We start from the raw sequence: 27,773 nt of genomic DNA, 5'->3' as shown, positions 1-27,773 counted from the left end.
GCATCTCTCTTGTATGCCTAGCTTTATATCCAATTTCCTCTCTTTGCCCGGAAGTCCCACCTATTTCTCCTGCCTAGCTATTGGCTATTTAGCTCTTTATTAAACCAATCAGAAGGTGCCTTAGGCAGGACATCTTTATCGTATAAACCAACATTCTACAACAAAAGTCATTATTATCATGGCAGATACAGTCTGAGGTGCTCACGGATACTCATCAGAGCAATTTCATTAGGCTGAACCTTTTTATAATCCCTTTATATTATTAAAAGTGGCACTTTCGAACTAGCTCATGTTTTTCTTTCTTTATAGGTATTTGCTAATATAAAACTTGTCCCTTGCCCCCAAATACATATCTGCAAATAAAACACTCATTCTTTTCTTGTGACTTACAATTCACAACTAGGTAATACACTTTCAATTCCCAAGCAGAAGAGTTGATAAGCAGCATGTTCTGAACAGGTCTCTTCAGAGTCCATCATAGTCTTCTAATACCAAACCAACCCACTCACCCAGCCAATCAAGCAACTGCTCAACATTTACAGATCATCAGCTATTTAGTGATTTGTTATTTTGTATAAAAACAGAACAAAGCAGAAGTTTTAAAGAATTAACTTTTATTTTCGCTTAGTTTTATTAAAAAAATAAATATGTCATAAAGCTTTTGTTTCCTTTAGGGAGAAAAAAGGAACAAGTTCCATAAAATCAAACAAGCAAGGATAACATGTCTTAACTTGAAAACGACTGGGGGTCACTGGTTTACAAGTTACAATTGAATGAACGCCTGCCACGGTTGCTCTTTTCCTCCTGCCAATGGCGGCAACAACAGGACCAACGAGGGCAAAATAAATAATTGTGTGGAAGCCCTGGTAAGTGCTTGAACAGACTGATTCACTGAGACATTCGTACAGCGATATCTTGCTTTAAATAACAAAGAAGTTCCTGTAAAGTGTGGGTAAATGAGATAACCACAAACATACAAGGGGAGCTTGGTATCTGAAGGACTTCTATGGGAAGTTATTTTATGAACAACCGCTTTCACTTCAGTTATTCGGGGTTTGCTTTGCTTAGAAGTACTACCTCTGTGAACTGAGGCAACAAGACATTCACCCAACAATGCTCTTGCTGGGCCAGTGGCACAATTTCCAAGTTTGTGTTTCTATTAAAGTAAGTAGTGTAAGGTACAGAGTCAGCCAAGAAATCCAGTGCATCTGGCAAAGCAGGCACAGGGTGGGCTTGCTGTCTTCAACAATTCAACTCAGCAGGTATGGCTAAGAATCTGTTGTGTGCAAAGCACAGTAAGTAACCTTTTCACTTTGAGTGTAGATGTTTTCTACTGTCTACTACCAGAGTGCAGGGGTAGGTCTGGAATCCCAAAAGAAGTACTGTTAACCCTCAACCAACATTAACCAACATAGCTGCCCAACTTTGAAACTAAAGTGAGCAACAATGGAAGAGACTGAGTTTTCCATAGCTGAATTTTAACACATGTATCACACTCCACAACTAATTAATGGAAATTTTGCTGGTGACAATTTTTTCAAATGGTTCCTTTATTGTTATTATTTTACTTCCTCTGAACAGACCGAATTCTCAGGAAAATTCTGGAGTTTTCTGAGTAGGTGATATATTTCAGTCCTGCCCATAGAATGAAAAATTCTTCTCATCTACCATGAACTTATGCTACCCCAAAGTGTAACACATAATGCTTTGGATAGGTAATAAGCACAGTAGTACAGTTCCAGTTGGTTTTATCAATGTTAAGTAAATAGAATCCTCACTTTGCTCACAGCTTCTATTTGTCTTCACCAAACTTCTACCAGACCCAAGCAACATTTAATTAGGCTAGTCGGTTGTTTTTGTTTTTGTCTCCAAACACTTCTACTAATATTGCTGCCTATATGTACAAGTGTGAATGAAGAATATGCACTCTTTAGTCTTTTCCACACTGAGTACACTAACAATTAGTAAATAATTAAATAATAAGTGGCCATTTAAAAACCCATTGTTTCTTTTAAAAAATTACTTTCTAGCACTTAAAAAATTGGGCCTGAAAAGAATTCTATTTCTGTCCAATGCTGTTTCCCACCCAGTCCCACCCAAACCTGCTACAAATGCTGGATTGAGTTCATATCAAATAACTTAGTAGTACCAAGGTTTTCAAATGGAAACAGAGTTACTGACTTCTTCATACTGGATAACAAAATAAGGGTAACTCTGATCATCATTAAAAATGACAAAAATTTGAGGCTCAAAGAAATTATCCACACAAGAGTCATACAAGTCACTGGTGACACTGCCAGGGTTGACTGGAGGGGGCCTTCTCATGCCATGACTGCCCATTGTATATCTGCCAGTCAACACTTTGGCCAAAAACATGAAGTGGACTCCTTTGGAGGACTTCTTAGAAAAATTATGAGAGTAGCTTGCCTTCTTTGCAAAATAACTGCCTTGTCCAAACATTGTAGCATGCTTCCCACAGACACGAGGGTCAAAGTTGTGCTTGCAGATTCCATCTACTACATCTTGGGATGTTCCATGAAATAAGTGTCTCTCATTTATTATTCTGTCACGGCCAAACATTTTTCTGTTCATATATTCTTTTTTCCTAATGCAAAAAATAGACAGGCATTTAGGAGAAGGACACGTAGGTTATAGTAATAAACAGAATGCAAATTTTGCTTTTAAATAGTAAACTAGCTATGAAAGCAAAATGCCAAAAATCATACTATAGTTTATTATAAATTTTAACAATATTATTTATAGGTGTATTATGATGATTGGATGTGTGCCTACATGGAAAAATATGAATCTAGTACACTATGCAAGTGTTTACTGTGTTCTATACTTTACAATAGCTGTATTAAGAAATAAATGTTCTCTTACATTTTTCACACCTCCGACTCACCTTTTATATTTCTCCCAAAGAAACTGGTTCTGGACTCTCAATATTTGTAAAATTCTGTATTTAAATTCAGGTACAGTTTTATGAAAAAGATTGTAAATGATCCGATAACTTTTATCCTCTGCAGAAACAGGCACTTGGATGAAGTCCTGAGATGGATGCATATAAACCCACGTTTCAGGGTAAAAGTTTGCTGAAGTTACTCCATCCGGGCAGATGATTTGTGATGAAGTTGCTTCAAGAGGCAGAGAAGCCTGAGTGGGAACCCCACCAAGTGTCCTAAAATGGAGAAGAAACACGTAAGTAAAGCAGTCTGAAATCGGTACATCCCACAGTATACAATGCTTTGTATTAGTGTCCAGGTTTATAATTGTACAGCTTAAGTGCTTATATATTAATATTATTTTTTATATATTACTATGCTATTTATTTACTGAAGAAAACATGAACCTGAGTGTAGTGGTGCTTAGCTATGACACCAGCACTCAGGAGATAAAGGCAAACAAATAGAACCTCAGATCAGCTTGGGAAATTTTGTCTCACAATAACAACTAAAACAAACAAACGCCGGGCGGTGGTGGCGCACGCCTTTAATCCCACCACTCGGGAGGCAGAGGCAGGCGGATCTCTGTGAGTTCGAGGCCAGCCTGGGCTACCAAGTGAGTTCCAGGGAGAGGCGCAAAGCTACACAGAGAAACCCTGTCTCGAAAACCAAATAATAATAATAATAATAATAATAATAAAAAAATAAAACAAACAAAAAACCCCAAACAAACTAGGAGACTAATCAGGGTAGGTAGGCTCAAGTAATTAAGTGATTACCTGTGATGCTTAATGCTCTTGGTTCAATCTCCAGCACCCTTCTCCCTGCCCGCCACCCCCAAACAGAGCTAGTAGATGCCAGAATGTTCACCATTCATTCAATTTTTTTTTTAAATAATTTATTTAACTTGATTTTATGTGCATTGGTGTGAAGGTGTCAGATCTCCTGGAACAGGAGTTACAGACAGTTGTGAGCTGCCATGTGGGTGCTGGAAATTGAACCCGGGTCCTCTGGAAGAGCAGCCAGTGCTGCTAACCCCTGAGCCATCTCTCCAGCCCCCTCATTCAACCTTTAAGTTCAGCTTTGTTAACTTTCAAAGATGAATTTAAATAAACAGTAGGTTTGCTTTTTCCTTCTCAGTTCATATATTTACATCATACTTCTCAGCTATTTCAAAACAAGCAAAAGAGAAGAAGCAAAGAATAGGAAATCCTGACCCCAAGACCTAATTTCAGCACCAGGGTACTGTAACACTCACTCATCAGTACATGGTGGTCACAAGGAAGGAGTAATGTCTGCCAAGTGGATTAGGAAATTGACATTTTCAAAAGAGCTTTGTGACACAGAGGTTATAGTTGGATATGAACATTTATCTTGTCTCTAAAGAGCATATCCTACCATCACCCTCATTAGTCGCCTACTGAACACGTACTGTGTATTTCCCAACTATCTCACACACAATATCACTGTCACAAGAACTCTGTAAGATGGCTTGATTATTCCCAGTTTTCAAATAAAAAGAAACAGTTCAGAGAAGTCAGTAATTTCGCCCTAATATAGCAGGATGCATTTTGTAAGCCAGGCCTGTTTCTCTCCATTTCCACGTTTCACATCTTACAATAAAATAAGGCTACTGAGTGGTGGAACAAGCTGGTCTGCCTGACTCTCAGGACAACTGGTCTTAATACTACCACATTGCCATTATACTCTTAAAAGATGGCCTATTAAGAAGGCCCATTAAAAGCTATGGGAACACAATTGCCTTCTCTAATCCCTGTCTGCTTCAAGTAAGCAGCTGTGCCTTTAACTCAGTGGGCCCCAAAGCCCCTTTGTAAGTCAAAGTTCTAAGTGAGTGGATTCAAGACTTAGCAAATCCTCCTACCACCACCACCACCACCACCATTATCTGAAATTCAGGGGCACATTTAAAGTAGTTTCTCCAACCTTTACAACAAAAGACACATCTTTCTTGTCTTTTGGAGCATGAGAACTTCAGTCAATTCCTTTGGAGCCTTGGTACAGGTATATTTCCCTGTTAAAATGGTTACATTTTTCACTGGTATGTTTTTCAAAAGAGAAGCTCTACTGCTTTAATCAGATTCTCAAAAAGTTTGGCTCTCCTTAAAATGCCATCACTGTTCTGAACAAATTACCAGAAAGTGTTCAACTTTTATCCCCTCCCTGTATCCTGCTTTGCAAAGGTAGTTAGTAGTCCACCCAATTTCAATAATGGGTTTGACATTTCCAACAAAGGTAAGATTCTCCCCAAACATTCTACTTAAAACGTATTTGTTATTTACAGTTAGAATATAAAACAATGGGTTTCATTATTATGTTTTATAGATGCTGTAATGGTTGATCTTACAGGATTCAGAATAACACAGGAAATAAACCTAATGGCATTCCGTAAAGACATTCCCACAGTTGATCTGGGTCTCAGACTAAATAAAAAGACAGCATTCTTTCCTTTCTGTTTTCTGTTAGCAGATCTAGCATGACCAGCCATCTCACACATCTTCTATCATCACTTCCCTGCCTCAATCGACTGTATCCTCAAATTAGTAGCCACAACAAACCATTCCATAAGCTGTTTGTTTGTTGTTTCCCTCCCCTCAGGTATTTTGTCAAAGCAATGAGAAAAGTAAAAACACACATGCCTCTCTTTGTGCTTTGTTTATTCCATTACTCTTTATTATCCCTATCCTCCTTCCAGACCCCCTGTTCCACATTCATATCTGTCTTACATACATGTTGCTAAATCTAGATCCTACATAAGTGAAGACATGCAGTAACTGTCTGTGTGAGTCTGGCTTATTTCCTTTAATATGAGCTCCAGGACCACCCATTTCCTTTCAAATGACTATTATTTTTCTTTGTGGATAAATACAACCTAGTAAATATATAACACATTTTCTCTGTTTATCTGTTGGTGGGCACGTGGAGATAGATGTTCTTTGACTAGTAAGACTAGTGCAGCAATAAACACAAACATGCGGATGTTCTAGATTCTATAGATGGGTAACATCTATTCCCACACATATATGCTTGCATCAAGCTAACATTATAACCCTACTAAAACATCTAAGGACATGTATGATGGACTGTTATATTCCAGCTGCCATGTCAAAAAAAAGTGTGTATGTGTATCTCTATGTGTGCATGTATGTTTCAAGCAATGTTACAAATGTACCACCGAGAATGCTGTTTCTATTCAGCTTGTATTATCCCAGTAACATATTACATGCTTTACAGTTTTATATTAGCCGTCAAGAACCTCTGAAGAATGGCTTTTCCAATTCTAACCTTACTCTCCTTGCCTTCCTTTACCATTTTGAAATGTTTCCTAAACCAATTTCAGTACTGAAATAAAAATGGATTAATTCTATCCCTCTAAGGGAAGAGTCAAAGAAACTAAATTTAGCATTCTTTTAACTCTGAGACGATTACATGTAATAGATGTCCTTTCAACTTTAAGACATGGCCCCTCAAGCCCCTTATTTTGATTTATTGCTTATGCTACTTCAGCTCAAGTATTCTAGGAATATTAAAGAACAGGTTCCTTTTTATTAGCATCAGGAAAATTCTTTAAACAATAGAATGTGCTGGAAATTTATGACCCTTACATCTACTGTTTCCTTTGATTCTTTGAATTTAATGATTAAATGTAAAACACAAAACATCCTCTCTCTAGTTAAGATCACAACCTCTGAAATCTGCTCTTTGGAACCAATGTCCCTTCCTCCTTAATGTCCTACAGCTGTATACCAGAAAGGCAGATAGGATGGTGTTTCTAACACTTCACTCTGTCCAACCCACCCCATGCTTTTCTTCTTGAAACATCTGCCTGTTCTCATTGACTTGCTGATCTCTTATTTTAATTCTTTTATTATCACCGTTTCAGACAGAAAGACTAAAACAGAGTTTTTGAAAAGAAAAAGCAAACAATTATTTTCATTTTTTGCAAGTCTGCATTATATAAAAATGGCTCATTTCTGCTTATATTATTTTTATATTTTATACTTTTAAAATGAGTATAAGGTTTTTTTAAAGGGCATAATCCCTTAAGTACTTCTTTTCACTATTTAAAACTTTCCCCAACACTGTAGCATCTGAATGAGGATTTTTCCCCTAAGAGGGGAGCCACATCTTGCTTCTTTTAGCTCAGCATGCCAAGCTGCTGGTCTTACTAATGAGTTCTACTGTCTCACCAGGAGGACAGTATGTTCCTAACTACTGGATGGAGACACTGGCTCCAGCTGTGCTACTAGTAAAATCCCAGTAATAGTGTTTTCTATTACTTCTAAAAGCAACAACAACAACAAAAAACAAAACAAAACAAAAAAGCAACTTAGAAGGTAACACTTTTCATTTTCACATAAAGACTTGGAAGAAAATGTAAGCCAATATACTTCTAAAATTGACCTTATTACAAGTTGGTGTTGAATTCTAATTGTTTGAGGAATTCTTGTTATTTTGGAGTTTTGTGGGCTTGTTTTAAGACAGGGTCTCCCTTGGTTGCCCAGACTGGTCAGCAATTTGAAGCCAGGTTGGCTTCAAACTCAAGGACCTCCTACTTTTACCCCCTAGGTGCCAAGATTACAGCCAGAGCCATCATGACCAGCTTGACTTGTTTTTAATGGTCCTCTTTCAATTCCAGAATTAAGTTCATTAAGTGTTTACCATGAATGACTTGAAATAAAAATAACAGGAATATGAAAACAGCACTTCTATCTTACAGTTCAAAATGGATCACAGAAACTAAGTAAACGTAGTATCACTTTCAAAACCAAAATCTAGTAATGGTATATCTGGATAGAGGTTATGATTGACCTAGACACACTTTTTTATACTCATAAGCCTTGGAGTATGTGTAGAGGTTAGAGGACAACTTTTGGGAGTCAGTTCTCTCTTTCTACCTTGTGGGTTCCAAGAATGGTTTGCAGGTTGTCAATCCTGGCAGCCAGCAAGTGCCTTCACCCACTGAGCCATCCTCAACTGGCCTTTAAAGGCTACTGTTCTGACGGTTGCTGAGGTGCACCTAACTCCTTTTATTAAGAAACTGTATTTTTAGGAACTAGGACAGATAATTTCATTATCACAAGAAGTTATGCCTTACTTAAGCAAGAAAGAACATAAATTATTCTATTAAAATTCAATCAAGGAAGAACGAATGGAGAACATCACCTTATAAAACTCCTCTCATGTCCACTGGCCATTTAACTGGGTGGGAAGTAGTCTTTTCAAAAGAAGACACAAACTCTGCTTCATTCCAAAAATGTTATTTTAGTTATAGGAAAATGTTAACTGTGCCCTGCTCTTCAGTTCAAAGCTCCAATACAAAACTCATGCTTTTAGGGTTGGGTGAACTATAGTTATTTGAACTCAAGTTACTGAAGAATTCAATTTAAAGAATGGACAACTTCATATTCTGGTAATAGTAACCAAGATAACTCTCTTAAATTTGGCATCCAGTAGTGCATTTACACAGATGGAAAGTAAAAATGAAGAGTAAAAACAACTGGCTACTTACTGTAAATATGGGACCAGTATGAAACAAGAACGGAAGAGGGGCCTCCGCTTTATCTCTCTCCGGAAGAAGGAGTTGTGAAGGATGTAATGGTTGTTCCACATCATAAATCTAACTTCTTTCAGACCCCGAGAGTTGGCTTCTTCAATTAACCGAACAACAGACTATGGAGGAGAAAACAGAAGGTAAAGGAAAACCAAATTTATAATCTCTGTAAGATATGAGAAAAGTAACTGAAAGCAGAGAACAGTTCACTTCACTGCTAACGTCAAAGGAATTTCAATAAATACAATAAATCAAACTAATTTCTATATTTAGGATTTCTGTCCCTCAAATATGTAAAACAGAAAGATGCTCCCTGTTCACGAGAGCATGGATATCTTCTGCCTTATGACAATCTTAATGATGTCCCGGAGGCTTTCTTGACTTACATTTGTTAAGGAAATTTTCAGGAAGGAATTAAAGATAACAGTGCCCAAATTTAAAAACAACAACAACAACAAAAACCAAAATGAGTTTTAAGCCTAAGAAACGTGAGAGAAAAAGCACAAAGATAGTCCAAGTATTCTGTTTAAACTTCCCCTTACCCCATTTGGAAGGCAGACACCAATCAATTCTTAAATGACAAAATCAAATACAGTTCAATAGTGTGTTTAATTGGGATTAAGGTACTGGTCATGTCTTAAAAAACACATATATACTAAAATCTCTTTTTGTAATTCTACAAATGAAATTAACAAGCTGACAAATCATTGGGATAAGAACTTGATCTCTAACATCCAGATTCAGCCTACAAGTAAGACTTTGCAGCTGATGAGTTCTACCTCACACTATGGATGCAGTGCGCATGATAAGAGTCTAAAGAGATGATTTGCCTAACCATAGCTTATTAAACATATTCAAGCACTTCTTCCACAGACTCAAAAGTGACTCTTGTTCCATTTGGCTTCTAAAAATGTTAAATTTACCACAATTCGATTTCTATAAGCACAGAAGGTAGATATATCCAAAAGTTATAGCAACTCTCATCTCATTAAAATTATTATGAAGATGGTACCAAGTCTGTAGGTACTTCATCTCTATACTGTAAGATTCCGGGAAAGTCCTTTAGTGGCAGTCTATGTATGGGTTTCAGATTAATGGAAAGAAATATACTTTTAGAAATATGAAGAGAGAAGTTTTACCTGTACCATCAAGACTTTTAAATTTATATCCTTAAGGTGTATGAGAAATTCAGTTCTACTTAGTCACTGTTGGAAAGGAAAAAGACCTCAGGAAAAAAATTAAAGTATTTAAAAGAAAAAAGAACATGTAAATACCTCAGGATACTCTCTCCATCCAAAGTGGTCTCTACAGAAGAATTTCCAGTATGTGTTGTAAATAGCGTTTGTACTACTACAGGGTGGTGTACACAGCCTTCGTAGTTGGTCAAATTCAGTTGTTTCAAATACAGTCATGGCATTCAAATCTGCCCAAAAGTCTTGTCCTCTAGAAAGACCCAAGAAAAAAAGACCGGCTAAATAAAAGTACCTAACATCTTATTGGGCATTAAGAATCTCAACTATATCCTGTTGTAGGACTGTCAAAATTTGTCTCACTTGGTATTACAGGTGTTGTGCCAACATCGTCACATTGTTGGAGAAGACAAGTCCATTATGAGAATCAAATTCACTTAAATCATTAATTGACAAAGGATGGCCTAAATAAAACATGTTTCCTCTTTAGTGAATCATTAGTTCATGCTGAGACATCTGAATCATCAACTTTAAGAAACTAGTAAAATGTTCATTGTACTCCGCTCTGTATAATGAATGTTTGCACGTTTCCCAAGTAAATATTTTTTAAAATAAAATAACATTACAGATATTTGTTACTAAGTTCCTGACTGCTTTTCCTCAGTCTCTCCACTCTCAATGCAAACCTATAAGTGGTACCCATAAAACAGAGGACACTCCAGATCAAGCAGACCTTAATATGTGAAATCAAGTAGTGGGACAGATTTTCCCTGTTACAAAACAAGATCCTGAGAAGGGTGTTCACTCTAACCCATTTGTTAGTTAAGTCCAAATCTGCTTTTGGGACACTTGTTTCAAGGACTGTAAATGAGTACCAAAAACCCTCTGTAGTCAAATGTTTGAAAATTAAACTGGTTATACAAGTTAAACCATTTACTGAAGCCTTTCCTTACTCCCTGTAATATGCTAAGGATGACACTGTAGTGCTACGGTAAGAATGACAAAGCCTACTTCCAAGCCAATGAAGACCCTTTCCCTTTCCCACAGGAATATCTACAAGCATCTCTCAATGCACACCACCCTGGCAAATGTCCAGGAGTCTACTACTCCCTTCATCCTGTCATAATTTATGATCAGATCCTACTCTTTGGGAAAACTGAACTAAAGCCACATATGTAACTGAAGACAGAAAAAAACGAGCTAACTTGTAAAATGTTCCTAAAGATTCTCCTGTCCCAAAACAATTTTTTTTTTTTCTTAAAAAGAGTACTAACTAGGATTTGGTCTTTAACATTCAACTTAAAGTAAGCATGAAATGGGAATAAAATGTAGTTGAAAATAACATGAATATAGAAGAGAGATTATTAGAGAGAAGTAGAGGCATACGGAATAAGGGTAAGGGGACAGATTTTCTCAAAGTTCATTATGAAATAATGAAACCCATTTATTCAGTATAATTAGGAATTTTCAGAGAATAAGGGGCAAATCACATTTGGACACTATTTCATTTAAAATTATTTATAACTAGTAATATTTAATTTAAAAGAAAAATGTTCATAGCAAATTCTAGAAAAAGGAAAAATTAACCCTGAAAACGGAAATTCCTATGCTTAAGTCCAACTTCATACTATGCTGCCTGGAGTGATTTTCATGTCACTGTATGAAGGAGAATCTGATGTTATTTATAACTGTGGAAAGATAGAGCTCTTTCTCTCTCTGAGGGACATTTCAAGTTTCTAAACGTAATTCCCATTAACTTCATTTCCTGTAACTGCTTCTCAAGAAGTTAACAAACTGTCATTCCTGCTTTTTGCTGTTTAGAATTTATTGTAGACATCGCTTTAGCAATTTCTGTACAAGCCTTCATCACTAAAACTTCATAGACAATGATCTGCATGAGAAAACATCTATAAATATGGCTTTTGCCACATCCCTTATGCACTCTAGTCCTTTGAGCATTATGAAATTTCTATGACAAACCCTAATTTACTTTCATTGGATTGATTTATTAAAACACTGTTTTAGCTATATTTCATTTTCAATATGCTTTTACAGACTTGACAGAGGTAAAATAACAAATGTGATAAACATTATCTTTTTATAAGATTGATTTTGCTACCTGCTTTTCCTTAAACAGGAAATGCTTTAAAAATTCAAAGCCAAGAGTTTTTTCTCTCCTACAGTCTGTATCACTATACATGTATATAATTACCAAATGCTCAATATCTTCTTTATCAAGCCATTATTTCCTATTACCAGAAAACATTATGAGTAATCTATACATGATAATAAATGGTGGGCTGAACTAGAAATGCACAAAGAATTAAACAGATGTGATCTCAGTTTTCCAGAGTTCCAAAGAAACGGTATATATCTGTCCATATAAATTGATAAGTCACAAATAATATATTCAAACAGTTGGAATAAATGATAAATATGCAGCATTGCAGGAGAAAAATTGGTTATTGGTGTCCAGGAATGGATAAAGATGAGGAAAAATAAAAAACTTATTAATCCAAGAAGTATATAAGAGAAAAAATTTTAGGAATTTAAATATTATGAAATATCAACTAGTAAAAGGGCTGTGCAGGAGAACTAGAAAAATGAGCTCTCTACGTGCTTTACTCCTTGAAACACAGGAGCAGTTCAAATTGTTGGAGAAGACCTTCTAAACAGTGCAGAAGACACGGAGGTCATGCATACCATGTACCGGCAATGGGAGAGCAGAAGTTAATCCAGGACCTCGGAGTGCAGAAGATCAAGAGGGAGAAAGCAGACAAGGATGCGGTAATCATAGGACATGTGAAAACTGAACGAGAGAAACAAAGCTATAGAGGGGGGAGGTACCACTATAAAAGCAGAGTGCAACAATCCTGGTAGAGGAGAAGCCTGGTTCAGATAGCCAGAATGGAAGGGAGGGCCACTATACCGTAGAATTCAGTTATAACCTCATCATTAATCAGAGGGACAAAAACACATGCGGTGAGCAAGTTTTACTAAAAGAATGAAATTACAAACTATTACATGCTTTGCTAACAAATATACACCACACATACTTGCTCAAACTCTAGACAGAAAACTAAGTTGAAATTCCAAAAAGGACCCCATTCTCATAATTTAGATTCTTAACAATGGTTAGCTTATCTCACAAATACCTTCACATACTAATTAAGCCAACATTTCCAGACATATCTTACCTATGCATTCACCAGTACCCACACAGGGGCTGAAAGTATGCCCCCCACACCATTTCTTATAGGTGTGTGTGTGTGTGTGTGTGTGTGTGTGTGTGTGTGTGTATGTGTGTACATATATATATATGTGTGTGTGTGTGTGTATGTGTGTACATATATATGTGTGTGTGTGTGTGTGTGTGTGTGTGTGTGTGTGTGTGTGTGTGTGTGTGTATTTCAGATACTAAGAAAGAGAGAGCAAAGATACCACAATGTGAAAGATAAACAGACAGAGGTGAAGAACAATCAAAACCAATACAGACATAGGTATTGAGTAAAACAGAAATTACAACGTTTCTTGCTCAGATAGTTTTCTCTTTATGCATTATGCATTTGGGAACTCAGTACATGATAGGACAGTTTTGAACAATTTTTGTACTCATAAAGTAACTGAGGGACTGGTGAGATGGCTCTGTGGTAAAACGCACTTGCTCCAAGCCTGCCACCCCTAGGATCCACATGGTGGACAGAGAACTGACTCCAACATGTGACCCTCTGACCTCTATAACCGTGCCATGGCATGTCCCCTCGCCCCATGCACACACAAAATAAATTCAATGTAATCAAGTATTTGAAGCCATGAAGGAAAGAAGGACAGTTAAAAAATGATTTTAAGAAGATACACTGACTGTGTACTGGATTATATGCTAGGGACAGAAGACTGAAAAAAGTCAAAATGCCACAGAACATTAGAGAGAAGAGCAACCCTTTGTTATAGTGTGAAATGGGACATAAAGGTGGTCTGAGGATAACTCAAAAGTAGATGGCTTGGACAAAGAGTGGTGGTCTACACCTTTAGTTCTAGCACTCAGGAGACAGTACACTGTGAATTCCAGGCCAACCATGTAGTGAGATCCTTGTCTTTAAAAAAAAAAACACCAATCAATGGCCTGTCATTGCTGATAAAGGTATCAGGAGAGGTAACAAGGGCTGTCTCAGAATGTGTGACATGTGAACTTAAGTCACCAAACAGACGACCACCAGGGATTAACATGTGGAGAGGTTAACTAAGCAGAGCATGAGGGTAGAGTTCAAGAAGCACATGCAGTTCATGTGGGAGGTCAGAGTGTGTGTGTGTATGTGGGAGGTGAGGAGAGATAAGACTGGACTGGAGAGATTGGCTGCAGCCAGATAAGAAAGAGCTTTGTATGCTGGGTTAAGGTTAGGGCTTGAATCTATGGGCAGGATGACTTTCAACAAAGCCCATGGTTGCCTTTTTTTAAAGCTTACTCCAGTAAGATGATTTGTTTTCAGTAGAAGATGGAGAAAGAGCAGGGAAGAGGAGAGACTGACACTCTTGTGCAAGATATGAGCGTATTTATTAATACTTATTACTCTAAGTCTAACAATTATATGAGACAAATGCTGACAGCCTAAGAAGGCAATAAAGGGGGCTGTTTGAGAGGTTAGGGTTAGGATCAAACTACATCAAGAACAATTACATGTGGCCAGGTGTGGTAGCACAAACATGCAGTATCAGCACTCAGAAGACTGAGGCAGAACCGTCAAGTTGGAGGCCAGTCTTCATTACACTGAAGACGTTCTCAGTACAGAATGTGTCCCATGTTTCTAATATGTGTTCTCAGATAATGATGCCAATACAAATCATAGGAGGCAGACTTGTAAGTGGGAAGATGATGTAAATAAAAATTAGAACTCAGACTTCAGCAAAGCAAATTAAGTCTAAACTTTTCTGAACATTACTCTGCTCAGTTTTAACGAGATCAGGTAGACTTTGGAGCCTTGGCTTTCTGCCTGTTAAAGAGTTAACCAGTTTCTACAAGGATATTATCTACGATCTCAAACATTAGTACTCATCAGCTGAACTAACCGGTCACAATTAGTAAGCCCTCTTATTTTCTTACTATCATGTAAAATGAAAATGTCTCCCTAAGCTGTGGGTCATATGATAGAAGGAAAAGATTAAATGCTGCCTGGAGAGTATGTAGGCTCTCCTAGCTTAAGACAAGCCTGACAGATGGGAATGTTTGCTGTTGCTGCTGAAGATATTTCACAGGGACACAAAATATCGCTGGCTTTTGATACAGGGCTTTGATGTTTCCAGAACTCAGTTATGTTGGAGTATCTGCCAGCTTATACATGCCTTCAAGACGTTACAAGGAGATGAGAACCAAACACATGGTGTATAACATACCAAAATATTTTGTGAAAACACTATAGTTATTAAAGTTCAGAGTCCTATGTACTTTATTCCTTAAACTATGCAGTTAAATTTATATGAAAATGAGTAATATCTCCTTTGCTAAAACTAGGATTTTTCCTTATCTCAAGGTAGACAATAAAAATGTTTGCCCTATACACAAACTGGAGGCATTGGTTAATTTTAATTTGAGAGGAGGGGATTGAATACAGGGCCTCACATGTTCTAGGCAAGCATCCTACCACTCAATTATATCCCTGGCCCTTTTTTTATTCTTTGTGACACAGACTAAACTGCCTCAGCTGGCCTTGAACTTGCAGTCCCCCTGCCATATTACAGACATGTAACACTAGGCCTGGATAACAATTCTTTGAATCCGAGAGCATTTAAAGAGGGCTCATAGTTTTCTATATTGGAAGCACTATCTCTGTCAATGATCATATCTTGCTACTGGTTATGATTTTTGCTAACACTGCCTCAAACAAACAGTAGAGAGCTCCTAGGGGAGAAAATAAAACATTTATAAATGCTGACATCCCATGCAACATCTTTCACTATTCACTAGAGGCTGAAAATTATAAACAATTTATATACCTGGGTTCCTTTTGTATTTCAAAGTAGCTACAGTCACACACATATTCATAAAATAATTAGAGTTTACACTATTATCCATATGGATCTCAGTAGCTATGGGGAGATTAACAACCAAATGTTAGAGCTAGAGATATGGTTCTGCAGTTAACAGCACTGCTGTTCTTTTGGAGGACCTGGGTTTGATCTGAGCATCCACATGATGGTTCACAACCATTTGAAACTCTAGTTCCAGGGGAATCTCTTCTAGCCTCTTTGGCACCAGGCATGCACATCATACACATACAGACATGCAGGAAAAATAAAATAACAAATCTTTAATGTTGATTATGAATTAAATGTGTCTACTTTTAAAGAGGTTGATCTATCAGAGGCAAGATTACTAAGGCTTAGATGACTCAGTAAAACTATTAACAGACTCATTGGCTTATCTAATATTTCTAAATACATTAAAATTTTTGGGTAGGGAGTAAGGGTATCCCCATTTTAAGATACAATGCATCTTAAAAAGTGATCATGCAGCAAAATTATGCACATGTGTACTGCCGCCCTTGGACTTTTCTGAACACGAGAAACATGTCTCAGAATTTCTGAGAAGGCAGGCAGTTAATTATAAGCGGGACATCACACTTGTCTGTATGTCAAACATCATGCCTGATTTACATGTCTGACATTTAGTGTGTGATCGTGGAGTCATTCTAGAAGAGAACATAGTAGAATAGGGGGTGGAGGGTGGGACAGAGATGAAGAGAAGAAAAGAAAGGAGAAAGGGGAGCGAAAGAATATTCCAAAGGATGTCTAGAATGGAGCAAAATGCAGTTAATATATAGCTTATGCTAAAACAAACAAAACTCACTATGATACTAAGACAGCCACTTGAATTCATTTAAATATCTGTTTAAAATCCTAATGACCCTATATTTGAAGTTCCTACACCTCCTACATTTCCTTCTACTCCCCACACTAGCACCCATTTCTACCAACGTAATCACTAAAAGCAAATTATGATATCCATACTCAAGAAAGAGAATAAAATATTACAGGCCTTTTTTAAAATTAAAATAAAACTGCAGATGAAAGCAAAGAACATAGAAAAATTTTCTAATGTGATGTGAATAAGTCTAAAATCTTTTGTAAATAAAAAGTATACTTGTGAGAACTTACTGCTATCTATTTCGAGCACTAGGATTAAATTTTGCACTCTGAAGATGCCAGAAATATCATACAGCCTTAACTTTGATCCAAGTTCAATCACATGCCCTGAGACTAGTAGAAGGTAACTATAAGTGAAACATATTTAATTGTGGCCTAATAAGGAAGTGACATTTAATTTCTATGAGAACAGCTGAGATAGGAAGCACAGATTGGTTTTTAAAAATCATGCTAAAAGTTACATTTATACCTTATATTGCTTTAAACTATGCAGCTAAAGATTATTGAAATAGGTAAATATCCTCTTTGTTGAATAAAGTATTTTAAAAGCTGGAGTTTCAAAGTGATCAATCAAAAATGTGTGCCATATATGCAAGGCACAAATTGATCCAATTTTTAAACATCTGAAAGTAGAAAGGACTGAAATAAATGTATAAAACACTTCTACATAAACAAAATATTTAATAGTATATAAACATATAAGATGCATGTAAATGATAAAAATCTTTAAATCACTTTAAAACAATCTCAAATTAGAACTCATTTATACATAAACAAGACACTAATTATAAACATTATAGAACACATTTTAATTAAATCTAGAAAGATACAATGTAGTAATCCAATTTATTTCTAATTTAATATTTCAATTACAAATGGCTCTTTAAAAAAAACTATTACAAATTTTATTTAGCCTTGTCTTTTTTCCTCAGTTACTCCAAATAAACTTAACTAGTAAATAAAAGAAATGGAAATAGACTCACTGATTTGGTATTTGGTGCTAACAATCTAAAGATAAGTAAACAAGTTTTAGCAGACTAAAGTTTAAGGTACACAAACTAATATACAGAAAATACATTACTGTTAGCTCCTCAAGCAAGTGCTTGGGGGAGGGATGAGAACGTTTTTTACAGAAAAAATATTGAGAGATTTAAAAAACAAAACTATGAGTTTTTACAAATAGTGATCACAAAAGTTTTCCATGATCTTAAACGGTAATTTTTGGAAGAAGAGAAGGCATCTACAAAGTCAAGTTTCTCTGATGAGTTCAATTTTAGGGATTAGTCTAAATTTTTAAATTAACAAATTAATTGTAGAACATTGCACACAACACTTCTGATATACGATAGTACTGAGATAATCCAAATGTCAAAAAGTAAACAGGAACTTCTTTTTCTTTCATCCTTTACCCAGGTTCATGAATGTCTTTTATTTTTTTAAATGAAGATGAGTATTAGGAAGTAAGCCCAGTTATTTCTTCTGTGCTGAATTTTTTAATGTCTAGAAATAAAAAGCTGAACCAGGTGACAGAAAGCCAAAGCCAACCACAGCAGGAAATTATACGGGGTATTTTGAACTGTTTGCTCTTCTGTCTCCACCCTGATCAGCTGCGGGAGTTGTGACGACCAGAGCATAAGCAAGATCCTGAAAGCACATGTATTCCTGCAAAGCTCATCCTTGGGTTCCCATTCCTGCCATTCTTTGATGCCTGACTAATCAGTGCTGGTAAAAACTTGGAGCAAAGAACTTATAGCTATTTCAAATGAGAAGAAACAGGGTAAGAATTTTCTTAAGATGCAAAAAGGAATCTTCTTAAAAAAAAAAAATACAGCTAATGTGAGAGAAGTACCGTTTCAACCAACGTAACACAAACCTTTCTTTAATTCTCTGAAGCAATTGCACTGAAGCATGGGACTTAAATTTGCATAAAGAATACAAATTTACTAAACTCTCAGACAACTTAGTCACGAAAGTTTACAATACACTCTGCACACAGTTTCTTGTGGTACAAATACTGGAATACGAGAGACAAGTCACCCCACCATTCTCACTCTTAAAAGCTTATCCTTTGCAATAAGCACGAAAGGGTTCTTTACTGGTCAAGTGGGTGCTCAAGTTAGTCAACAGAATAAAGCAGAGAAAGATTGAAAAGACAGGCATATTTTATCGTGTAGAACAGCAAAGAGGAATGCTTAATTAACTTTCCATGCTTGTCCTAAAAACAGTAGCTGGCTAGGTCAGAAAGGAAAAATTCAAAGTTCTCAAATATTTGATAACTAGAAGCTTTTGGATAACATCAACTTCTAAAATTTGCATCTTCTTAATCACAGAATTGATTCTAGTTGTTTGTAATATCTTTTGTACAGACTGATAAATCGACAAAATACAAACTGAGATAAGTTTATTTATTTTACATAAAAAAAAACTTCACGCCATATTTCAAAATCCAGCACTTGAAATTTCAAACTCTTATTTACAATTTGAGGCTTTCAGTTACTATTTCAGAGGTTGAGCTGGATGAGGTTTAACAATTGTAGGGGAAAAAAAATAATGGGGCTCTTTATGCAGTGTAATTCCTGGTCCCTAGAAAGCCTGCCTTGTCATAAATAAGCATAAAAATCCTAACTCTAAACCCAGAATTTAACAGAAAGTGACTCAATCTTTAGCATTCTACTCTCTCTCAAAGATACAAAATAATTCAATTATAAAAGAAACACTGCTTACTTTAAAAATTGAGTTTCTTTCAAATTCACCAGTGTCCACTTTGAGCCTGCCTTTCACAAAGCTGTGCCAGAATCAATCATAATGGAACTCAAAGTAAGATTTTTTTTTCCCTTTGTAAAGTGATATACACATGCACTTAGTTTTCCCTCTCCAACACAGAGACTGGTAATTACTTAAGGTTGCTGATCTAGGTTAAAAGGACCTGACAACCTAATCTAAATACATTCCAGAACCAACTCCATCAGACAAAGAATGCACAATCTGGTGGTCTCAAATCCGGGGATAAGAAATTGGAGGCCACAGAAAACAGTTACAATTTACAACGGTTGGGTTTTAGTAGCAGTCCTTCAGTAGTTAAGGTTTATACATGATATAAACTGCTTCATTCTTTAGAAATAGCAGTCAAATCTGGAATAAAGGGAGGCTCACAAATCAGAAATACAAAGAATTTATCTTTGCTTTATAACTGAATGTAAGTCTAGAAATTCTAGTGCAACAGAAAAAAATGAAACAGATTTACAGGGGCACAGGAAGAGTTAAAGTATCTCATATGCCTGAGTTTTTCTTTATACCTTAGTGTTATTAGTATTTCTTTATAATATATAATAAAATTTAGAAGCTTTGGATTCAACTGGATAATAAACTATATTATATATCATGCAGTTATATTCAGGAATTGCCAGATAGCCTGATGAGCTTTGATTGTGACTGTCTGAATAATTAGAAATCTTTGCTTTTTCCAAGGTTCATTTTTTATTACATCAGGAAAAGCCTGACCCCAACCTGAAGCCAGGTGACAGCTGCTTCAGAAAGTAACCTACTTATTGATGAGAAGCCAGGAAAGTAAATGAATGACTGCTATTGATTCCCATGATAGCGCTACACAGACCCACTAACTTCTCTAGATTAGTACAGATAGATGCCAATTAGCTTTATTTCATATGTAAATAGCCGCATAAAGAGGTAGAAAAAATAAGTCATTGCATGGCTTTATCATAATAGTACAAGGCACCCATTTTGAAAGTCACTTCAAACAAGTTCTTGCTTATGGAGCTCTCTCTTTCTCGACACAGGAATTTTAAAAATAAATTCAAACTCATACAGCTGTGTATATTCAAGAAATACCAAAATGTCACAAGGCATAGTTAACTTTCAGCTGTTCTACTCTGTCCAGTGTTATCAATAACACGTAATGAGTTAGTTCATACATCATCACAGCTGTGTAGACCAGAACTAATTTGGCTAATTTAACTATTCCAGTCAAGTTCAGTCAGGAGCTTGCTCTAGTTTAGACACTTTACTAAGCCATATAAACCACAATATAAGCTTTCTATCATTACTATGCACTTCTCTTTGTCTTCGTACAGAGAGTTGCTTTGATCTCATCTATCCCTTGGATAGATTTTTGAAAAGGCTCATAAGAACTATTACCAATAAAAATACACTGCAACCAACATTTTAAGCAAGTAAAATTCTATTACCAATAAATACTAAGCAAACACGCATACTAAAACTCTGAGCTGGAATGACAACTCATGCCTATAATCATAGCATTTAGGTTAAGGTATGAGGACTGCCATGAATCCATTGCCAGCCTGGGCTACAGAACAAGACCATGTCTCAAACAAAAACACCTTCTCCTTGAGAAAAACTAACCATGGGTTCACCCCTATCCTCTTTCAACAAATTGAGAATTAGGAATACTCGTTGGTCATAGTTTCATTAGCAAGTTAGTCCCAAAACCTAGTTTGTGGTTCCCTTCCTTATTAAGGAGTAGCAGTACCTAAAAGAATGTTCTGACTTACTTAAAAATGAATGTAATGTGAAACTCATGGTGATCTTGGTTGCTAAAAAGATTTGCACTACCTCCAGTTTCAATTATCAACAACAGCATTCCAATTAGCAAGGATCCTTTCAAACTGCTTAGTTCTGCCTCTCAAAATCACCATCTACTAATGATGAGTATCTATATATACTGTTATATGAGTATATAATCTATACTATTAGATTATTTTCTTAATAGAAATACACTTAGTGTTGTTGCTCTCAGCTGCATATTTCAAATTTAGAAATTCTTGAATGCATGGCCCATGTACAAAAGAAGTCTAAAAATCAAATGTGGAGTTGGCAATAAACACCTACGATGTATAAAAGCAGAGAATGAAAAAAAGGAGCATATCACAAGCTTGTTACAATGAATCAAATAGGCATTTATTACCCAAATCTCATAAATGTCTTTTTAGTATATAAGCATCATCTTAACTAAAGAGCTGAGAGGGAACTGTGAACATATCTGGCTCAATTTCCTACCCAATTTCACTCCTGAAAACAAAATAAATATTACACAGCCAACTTTGATTAACTTAGGTGTTAAATCCCCACAGGTGCAAAGAATAATAAAGAATGTTATCTGCATAGTTTGAAACCATGGCCTGTCGCTGCTAGAGACCCAAAACCATGACTATTCCTCAAAGTCTACAAAATGATAATATGGTATATATATAAACTACCCAAAACAAGTAGAACAACCAACTGACATTCATCCACTATTCCTGAATCCCAAGACTGGGTTCAATATGGCCATATACACAGCTGAACACACATTTCCTGGTTATGTGCAATCTGCAGAGAGACCAGCTTTACAGGCCTGACCACAGAGATTAATAGCTTTAGCCAAATAATGTGGTAACCATGTGAACCTGGGCTGCTCCAGCTTGTTTGTGAATCTCTCAGCAAGGCTCAACATGCCGTTATCTGCATCTTGTTGCCAGGAAACACAACATCGCTTTGGAATACAAGGAAAACCAGGTTGCAATGACCACAGGTCAACTCCCCAAAAGCCTAATTTATTGAGAATTATTTATAATCTTCTATTTCTTCTTGTAGTTTACTGAGAATTTCATTACTAATTAACAGTTCATATTTCCAGTTATGTTATTACTGCAGGACCATTTACAATGTAGCAGCAGCAATATTAATTATAATAGCAACTCACTCACACTTTTCCTCTCCTAAGTTTCATATAAATATTAGTTAACATCACTAATACTAATTTGGAAATCAAGCTCCTACTGGAACTACTTTAGAACTGATCCTGGAGTGTATGCTAAGGGCTCTAAATCTGGCTGCTTTTCAGCAAAATCATCTTACAAGATATAAATGCCCACTATGTTTTTGACCTAAGAATTTTTGGACCTTCTGGGACCAAAATGATTGTCTTGTCTTGCTCATGGTAACAGAATGTAATATGATAGACAATGATTCTGCTAGTTTCTTTCTGACGAAGTCAAACAGAAACTTAATGTACCAAAATGTTCAAGTACTCAATGGACTGGAAATCTGCTTCATAAGGGAAGTGAGAGGCCACTGCTCTGAAGTGTCTGCAATCTGGAGATGGAAGGATTAAAGTGGCTTTGAGAATTCATAAACTTTATTACTCTCGACAGAACATTTAGGATTGCTAGCTCAGGGGCAATACAGTTTTTGGACAATACCTTATTTAAATGATTTTTAAGAAATGGGGGCTAGGGTGATGGCTCAGTCCTCTTGCAGAGGACTAAGGTTCAGTTCCTAGGATCCACACAGAGGCTCACAACAGTTTCTAACTTCAGTTCCACGCTATCCAATATCCTCTTCAGGCTTCTGAAGGTACCGGGTGCACATACATTCATGCAGGCAAAACACTCATACACATTCAAACACCATCAAAATAGCATACACCTACACATACACACACACACACACACACATGGACATCCCTCAAAGTCTTCCCATATACACATATATATGTATATGGGAAGAACTTCTGAATTATTCATATAAAAATTGCTTAGTCAAACTAACGAGGACCATAAAATGTTCCAAATATTTTTTCTCCTATTTAAAAAAACAGTTACCTAACACATAAAAATTTCAAAACTAGATAAATTTAGTATTCACATTAAGATTCACATGGATTTTCTTTTAAAGGTGATAACAATTAAAATAGTACTCGATTCACAACACACAGTGTATATACAACTTTCATTCATATACACACTAAACAGAACAGCATCTAAATTGCTCAAATCATAAAGAGACTACACTACTCCAAACATCATGAAAAATCAGAATAGCATAAAAGTCGTAAAAGAAAAAACTTGGCACACTACTGAAATCACCATGCCAAACTTTCAGCTTCTTTTTCTTTAGAAAAAGAAATTAACAATTTTTAAGTTATTATAATACATACCCATACTTCATTTTCATTCTATCATTTTCTGGGTTACAATAAAATCTTTCCAAGTGCTCCTGTGAATCATTGGAAACACTCTGCCACTTCTGAGTGGTTGTCCTTTTGATCTGCCAATGATAGGGCAGTATGGTGTGATGTTTCAAACAATCCCTGCCATAAATGCAAGTGCCTTGCAGAAAGTCCATACAAATTTCAATTCCATTCTCTTGGTGAGTATGGTACTGTAGCTGGTTTACCAGCTCAAACACAAGGTCAAGGGAAGCTTCCTCACTTTTGTTTTGGAAGAGCTCAGTACTCAACTTATCACTGGTATCCAAAATGTACTGGATTGTAAAACTATTGTCTTGGAAAGCTCCTGGAACATAATCCATAACTTTATCTATGCAGTCAGGACTGGTAGGAACATCACCTGCAATAGGATGCAAAAGGTCAGTTTGGAAGGGTACTGTTGAAGAATCTGGCATTGTCCCACTGATGGTTTCTGGTGGAAAACTGGGATCCTGGATTGGAACCACCTGTTCTGGAGCATCAGTAGAAGGATGAGCTTCTGGTAATTGGCCCTCAACATTTGTCCCACCAGGAATCAGGACAGACATGCTGTTTTCTGTTGGTGAACATGATGGGTTGATTTCCAGGGGTTTTTTCACCATACGTTCATGTAAGCTGCTCTCATCTGCATTTTGGTCTCTAGCTCTAAAAACTCCATCAAGCGAGCCAGATTCTAGCAAAGTGTTTAATATTGGCCTCAAAGACCTCAGGGTTCCAGTTCCCAATCTCTTCTGATCCTGTTTTTTCTTAAAACAAGTTTTCAATGGAGTGATCTTCTCCGAGATTCTCATTTGGCATGAAAAGTCGTCAGGAGGAGAGGGAGGCTGTACTACACAGTCTGGCTCAGGTTCGGTGGTTTCCATTTCCATGATGTGGATTAGCTCCAATTGCACCTCGGTATGTACAAATCCTACCAGGAAAGGAAGAAAGATGATCATTTGAAAACTGACAACTGAACCCATTCATTCATTAAAACATTTGTGTTGGTCCACAATTAAGTATCTGTAATCAGTGCTCGCATTATATTTAGCTCTTACAGGTCAATTTTCATTTTTATTGAGCCTTGAAGACTCCAAAGCTATGCTAAAACCTGCACTAGATAATGGTAGATGAGAATGTCTCTTTCAATAGGTATGGACCATTTATTCATGGACTTACTATATTTAACAGCCTGTGATTCTACTGGGGTATAAATTTTTACTGTGAGGTAGAAATAACTGTCTCTTCTAGATGATAAAGCAGGGAAACCACATCTCCACTTGGCTTTGTGGTTCCCTTCACAGTTGTTTATGATCTGTCTCATGAGTTTGCAAAAACTTAAGTTTCTTTGGGAGGGAAGTTCATCAAAAGGATAAATTTCAAAAGTTAAAAAGTGAAAGAACTGGGTGGGGAGGACGTGAGTAAGAATAGACACAGGAGCAGCCAGGCCTGCCAGCAGTTTAATATTCTGAAAGTTGCAGTATTTAACTTCCAAATGTTAAAGATCTACCTTTACAATTAACAAAAACATTACCCAAACTGAGGGACTATCAGGACATGCTCACCTTCAACAGTCTCTGTACTGTGTGTGTGTTAGAAGCCAAATACAACACGATTTTATACAAAGGATCATCTAGTCCTTATCTTTAGAAGTTACACATACCCATTTTTTTAAAAATCAAATGAAAACATATTATAAACCAAAAATACAAATATAAAACACCACAAATTTCAGAATCTGAATGAACTACTGAGAGAAATTTCCTTGCGAGAACCAGCCCCTTTAAAACGAGTGAGATTTCCAGGTATTTACTGAGATTGTGCCAGATGAGAAGGAACAGTGATGAACAATTAATGGTCTTTTTTTCTTGTCCAATAGACTGAAAGAGCTCTTTGAAGCAAGGACCTATGATTTAATCAAGTATGCATCTTAGGGGACCAGTACAGTACCTAGCACAGTGCACTACTGAGGATGTCCATAAATATTTAGTGGCTGCATTACTGAAGAATAAGCACACATTAGATGCTTTGCTCTTGGTTGAAGGTCAAAACCAACAATGATAAAACTGCGTGCTTTTAAAAACGAATATAAAAATCCAGGATTTATAAGTCTGTGTATAAAAAGTGCTTACTAATCAAAACTCGGAGAAATACAAGGCATGGAACAAAGTGCTAGTCTATGAACAGAAGAGATTTAAAAAGATAGTTCAGTATGAGCTGGCTGGCATTGTTAGAGAAAGCTTCACGAAGGAGGGATCTGACATGAGACATAAATAACTGGAAAGCAGCCAAGCCAGGCGTTATTATTCATCATTCGGTGCTCTTGCCTCAAGGCTCAATTGGCACAGATTGTGGTATTCCGTCTCCGTATCAAACCGGCCTGTGCCTCCCCCCCCCCCCCCGCACGCACATTATCCACTCCTATCACACCAATCCAGGCAAAACCCTAAAGCCAATCTTATTCATACGTGCACACACACACACACTCGCACGCACGCACACAACTTTTCCTCTTACTGCCCTTCACCAAACTCGGAAACAGAACTGGGAAGCAGAGGAGTGAAGTGCGGAAGCCACCAGTTCCTCAATTAGTTTGCATAACAGAAAAATAAAGACTGGAGAAGGACGTTTCCTCCGGTCGCCCGCAGCAGGCAATCCAGTCGCACCACCCTTCACCTCGTGACGCCCGGGTCGTCTGGCACTCCCGGCTGATCACACCTTCCATGGAAACCGCCCGCCCCAAACAGCCAGCCGTGGAGACACCGGGGCGCCGAGTCCGGGTCCGAGCGACGCCTCCTGCCGGCCGCGACAGTCTGCGCAGCCACCACTGTCCGCCGCGCCCGCCCGTTCCACCCCGCTCCGCACTTTCGGGGGTGTGGGTGGGCATCTCCGCCCTCACCTTGTCCTCAGGAACCCGGGCTGCCCCTCACCGTCCACCCTCCTGAAGTACCCCACCTCCCACCTCCCCGAAGCCACTCACTGCGAGTCAGCCCTGCCACCCACCGAGGACCGTCCCGCGAGTCCCCGGGGCTGCGGGGCCGAGCCCCAGCGGGCGATGCCCGGGTGGCGGGGAAGAGGAAGGGGACCCGTGCGCACTCAAAGTTAACAACACCGACACAGGCTGCAAACTTCTGGGCTGCAGCCCGGAACGCGCGCCGGCCGGAACTCTCCCGCAGCGCCGAGCCCTCCCGCAGGGGCTGCCCCCGCTTGCTGCGCCCCCCATCCCGGAGGGGCATCGCCGGCGGCCCCGCAGCCCTCCGGCGCCGGTCCATCTAGACACCTGCCCAACTCCCGGGGACCGGCTCCTGACCCGATCCCACCCCGCCACCGACAGACAAGAGCGCATTCAGCTCGCCCAGGCAGTCTCCCGATCCGCCGCTGTCCTGCCGGGGGACTTCGGGGTGCCCAGGCCGGCGCCAGCCACCCCGCTTGGGGGTCCCTCCACCGCTCGCAGCCCACCCCGAGCCCTTTTACCTTAGGCGGGCTGCTGCCCTTAGAACGGACCCACGGGCTCGGAGCGGCGGGCCGGGTCTGCGCCAGCGGTGGGAGCCGAGGGCGGGTGCCGGGATCTAGGGGTCGTGGGCGGCTGAGGCGGCGAGCCGCGGGCTGGCCATTCCGCGGACTAGGGCGCAGAAAGCCGCAGCAGCGCTCCCGGGCTCCGGCTCGCTCGCCTGTCAGCTCCAGCTCTGCTTTAAGTGGCTTCCGGTCTCCTCCTCCGGGCGTTCTCGTCTTAGGGGCGGAGCTTTGGGTGCCGAGGGGGTGGGGTGGGGTGAGGGGGCCGGGCGCTCAGTGGGTGCCGGGAAGCGGGGCCCCGCCTCCCGTGCGCGTGCGCCTGCTCCCGATCGGGCTCGCGCGCGCGCGCCCGCGGGCCGCCAGGAGTGCCTGCGGCGGCCGGGTGCTCCCGGGAGGGGGTGTGTCGTTCGTTCCCCCCGCTCCCAGCCCTGGAGAGCCGCCCCAGGGTCGGGGAGGGTCTTCGTGAACGCGAGGCTCCTGGGAGGGTAGGCACCGCGTGGGACGGGCTCCACCTGCCTGCAGACGGGTGATGCAGGGTCACGGTGTTCCGCGGACACCGGGGCAGGCGATGCGAGAGAGGATGTGAAACGGAACGAGCGGTTTCGGTGCGATCGCCTTTGTTTATTTGCCTCCCTCCAAGACGCCTCCGG

At 38.6% G+C, this 27,773-nt stretch overlaps 1 protein-coding gene across 1 annotated transcript; it reads right to left on the bottom strand.

Annotated features, from left to right (window-relative positions):
- Nucleotides 1–593: 593 nt before the first annotated feature.
- On the bottom strand, nucleotides 594–27,432 carry Tiparp (TCDD inducible poly(ADP-ribose) polymerase). Its single transcript, XM_006972623.4, has 6 exons — nucleotides 27,085–27,432; nucleotides 23,581–24,541; nucleotides 9,792–9,960; nucleotides 8,476–8,636; nucleotides 2,906–3,181; nucleotides 594–2,605 (listed from the first exon to the last, which is right to left on the bottom strand). Exons 2-6 carry the CDS (start codon nucleotides 24,498–24,500, stop codon nucleotides 2,158–2,160), a joined length of 1,974 nt encoding a protein of 657 aa, XP_006972685.1. The 5' UTR covers nucleotides 24,501–24,541; nucleotides 27,085–27,432; the 3' UTR covers nucleotides 594–2,157.
- Between the last annotated feature and the right edge of the window lie 341 nt (nucleotides 27,433–27,773).

Source organism: Peromyscus maniculatus, chromosome 6, assembly GCF_049852395.1.
Source record: "Peromyscus maniculatus bairdii isolate BWxNUB_F1_BW_parent chromosome 6, HU_Pman_BW_mat_3.1, whole genome shotgun sequence".
Lineage (NCBI taxonomy): Eukaryota > Metazoa > Chordata > Mammalia > Rodentia > Cricetidae > Peromyscus > Peromyscus maniculatus.
Note: the sequence above shows the minus strand (reverse complement) of the source record. Positions and strands in the feature narration are given on the sequence as shown.